Genomic DNA, 2,277 nt, shown 5'->3' with positions numbered 1-2,277 from the left:
CCCTCCCTCTCCCTCTCCCTCTCCCTCTCCCTCCCCCCCAGTGACCCAACTAGCAACAGTGACGGTAGATTCCTTCACCGCCACTGCCCAACCCTCTATTTCTTCTCCTTTTTTTTCTTCTTCTCCCCCATCACTCTATCTCTCTCTGTCCTAATTTTTTCTTTCTTTCTTTCTTAAAAAACACGAATGTTGCATTGTTGTTGAATTTGAAAGATTAGGTTGCAATAAATAATTTTGTTGTTGTCCTTGAATTGAATATTGTATTATTGTTGTTGAATACTATGTTCTTAAATTTGAATACTGGTATTTGGTAAGAGTAAGGAGAGTGGTGATCGTGAGGGTGGTGACGGTAGATGATGAGATTGGAGTTAGAACAAAGAAAATGGTATTTTTGTCCGAAAAATTTTAAAAGAATGATTTTAATTCAAAATACAACGTTAAAGACCATTTTGAATTAAAAAAAAAAGTTAAGAATGATTTTAATTTTGATCCCAAATCTTAGAAACCAAAATAATACTTATCCCCTAAAAACACAATGAAAAAGTATGAGGAGCTAATGTAATTAATGTACAATGTGTACAATGGAAATATTTTTGAAATTAACATTAAATGATTATTATATTAATTAATTACAAAATTATTTCTAATTTCAAATACAAAACAAATAAGGATTACAAACAGTTACGAACACCTCCAACCGGTTTTCCTCTCCCTCTCCATCCTCTCTTATCGGTGTCGTGCCGCCACAGACACCAGCCGTTGTAGCCCATAGCTCCGGCTGACACCGATGTGCGCACCACGAACGCCCATCAGCACCGTCGTCGTTCTCCGCTAATGCCATTCAGATGCAGTCGGAACCTCGCCGCCTGTGCACGCTGTTAATTTAGGATGGTTATTTTAGTAGATATGCGGATGGTTACTTTATTTTTATGTAGATGATTATTTTGACTGGATTGAGTTTAGTTATATATAATTAAAATAAGTTGGATGTTCAATTCATTAGATATACGGATGATTATTTTTACTTTTAAGTGGATGGTTACTTTTTATAAAGGTGAGTGGTGTGTGGCAAGCCAAACAGCGAAGGTGAAGTGGGATGATTATTGATGAAGGTGGGGGTGGCCGCCGATTGAAAAAAAAAGAGGGTATTGGAGTGAAATATTTTGGTAAATTAGAATTTTTAGATAGTTATTTTTTTGAAATAATTAATTGAATTTTTTGAAAATTTGAAATTTAAAATTGGAAAATTTAAAATTTAAAATTTGATGTGAAATAACTAAATGAGAGTTTTTAAATTTAGAGTAATTTGTAGAGTGGTTTTTATTATTTATTTTTATTGGACCAAATAAATAGCCCATTATACATATTGTACAAAAACTCCATTAACTTCCTAAGGACATTCAAACACAATATATAGTCAATATGTCAGCTAGTTAATAAGATACCAAATAAATTACAATTAGTTTTGACAGAAAAATATAAGTGATGTCAAAATTAGTATTATGATTAAACTGGTGTCAATGATTTTAGCACTAGATTATTTCATCCTTAAATGTTAGGGATAAGAAAGGTATATAGTACATATTTGCTCAAAATAGTTTTGTTATATCTCAGCCATAGTGCCATACAGGCAAGTGCATATGAAATTCAGTACACATGTATAACATATATATATAGTACTTAATTATTTTAATTTGTTGAAGGTGCTTGGAGTTTATGAGTGGTCAGGTTGCAATCCATTTCCACCAGAGTTATGGCTTCTACCCAAATTCAGTCCTTTTCATCCAGGTCATTATTTTTTTCCCTAATCAACAATTTCTTTGTTCAACCAAATTTTATTTCTTTTTTTTTTTTTTGTTATTTTTGCTCTAATTATTGTATGTCCATTATCCAATTAATTGATGATATGCTATAATAGGGAAAATCCTGTCCTATTGTCGGATGGTTTACATGTCCATATCATATGTATATGGGAAGAGATTTGTAGGTTCTATTACTGGCTTAATCAAGTCTCTTAGAGAAGAAATGTACAACGAACCTTATGATCAAATTAAATGGAATAAAGCCAGAAATACTATTGCTAAGGTAAGTACAAACTTGTTATTTTCTTATGGAATCTTCATATCTTTACATAATTAAAGGCGTATTTGATTTGTTTTGGTTTTTGTTATGCTACCTAATAATATAATTCTAAGAGAAAATGGCACTTTTCTCTTTATAAAATTATTAAAATAATCTATTCGTTAGTCTGCTAGTCTAACATACGTGCTTCATTCA

The 2,277-nt window shown here is 31.8% G+C and overlaps 1 protein-coding gene across 1 annotated transcript in view; it reads left to right on the top strand.

The window, feature by feature from the left end:
- The window catches only part of LOC107641335 (lupeol synthase), a 41,469-nt gene that overhangs the window by 18,807 nt on the left and 20,385 nt on the right, over nucleotides 1–2,277 (top strand). The window contains exons 5-6 of the mRNA XM_016344831.2: nucleotides 1,704–1,788; nucleotides 1,919–2,085. Of these exons, the coding sequence (XP_016200317.1) occupies nucleotides 1,704–1,788; nucleotides 1,919–2,085 (252 nt within the window). The remainder of the gene's footprint in view (nucleotides 1–1,703; nucleotides 1,789–1,918; nucleotides 2,086–2,277) is intronic.

Source organism: Arachis ipaensis, chromosome B05, assembly GCF_000816755.2.
Source record: "Arachis ipaensis cultivar K30076 chromosome B05, Araip1.1, whole genome shotgun sequence".
NCBI lineage: Eukaryota > Viridiplantae > Streptophyta > Magnoliopsida > Fabales > Fabaceae > Arachis > Arachis ipaensis.
The sequence above is the reverse complement of the archived record's forward strand: the minus strand, read 5'-3'. Positions and strand labels throughout refer to the sequence as shown.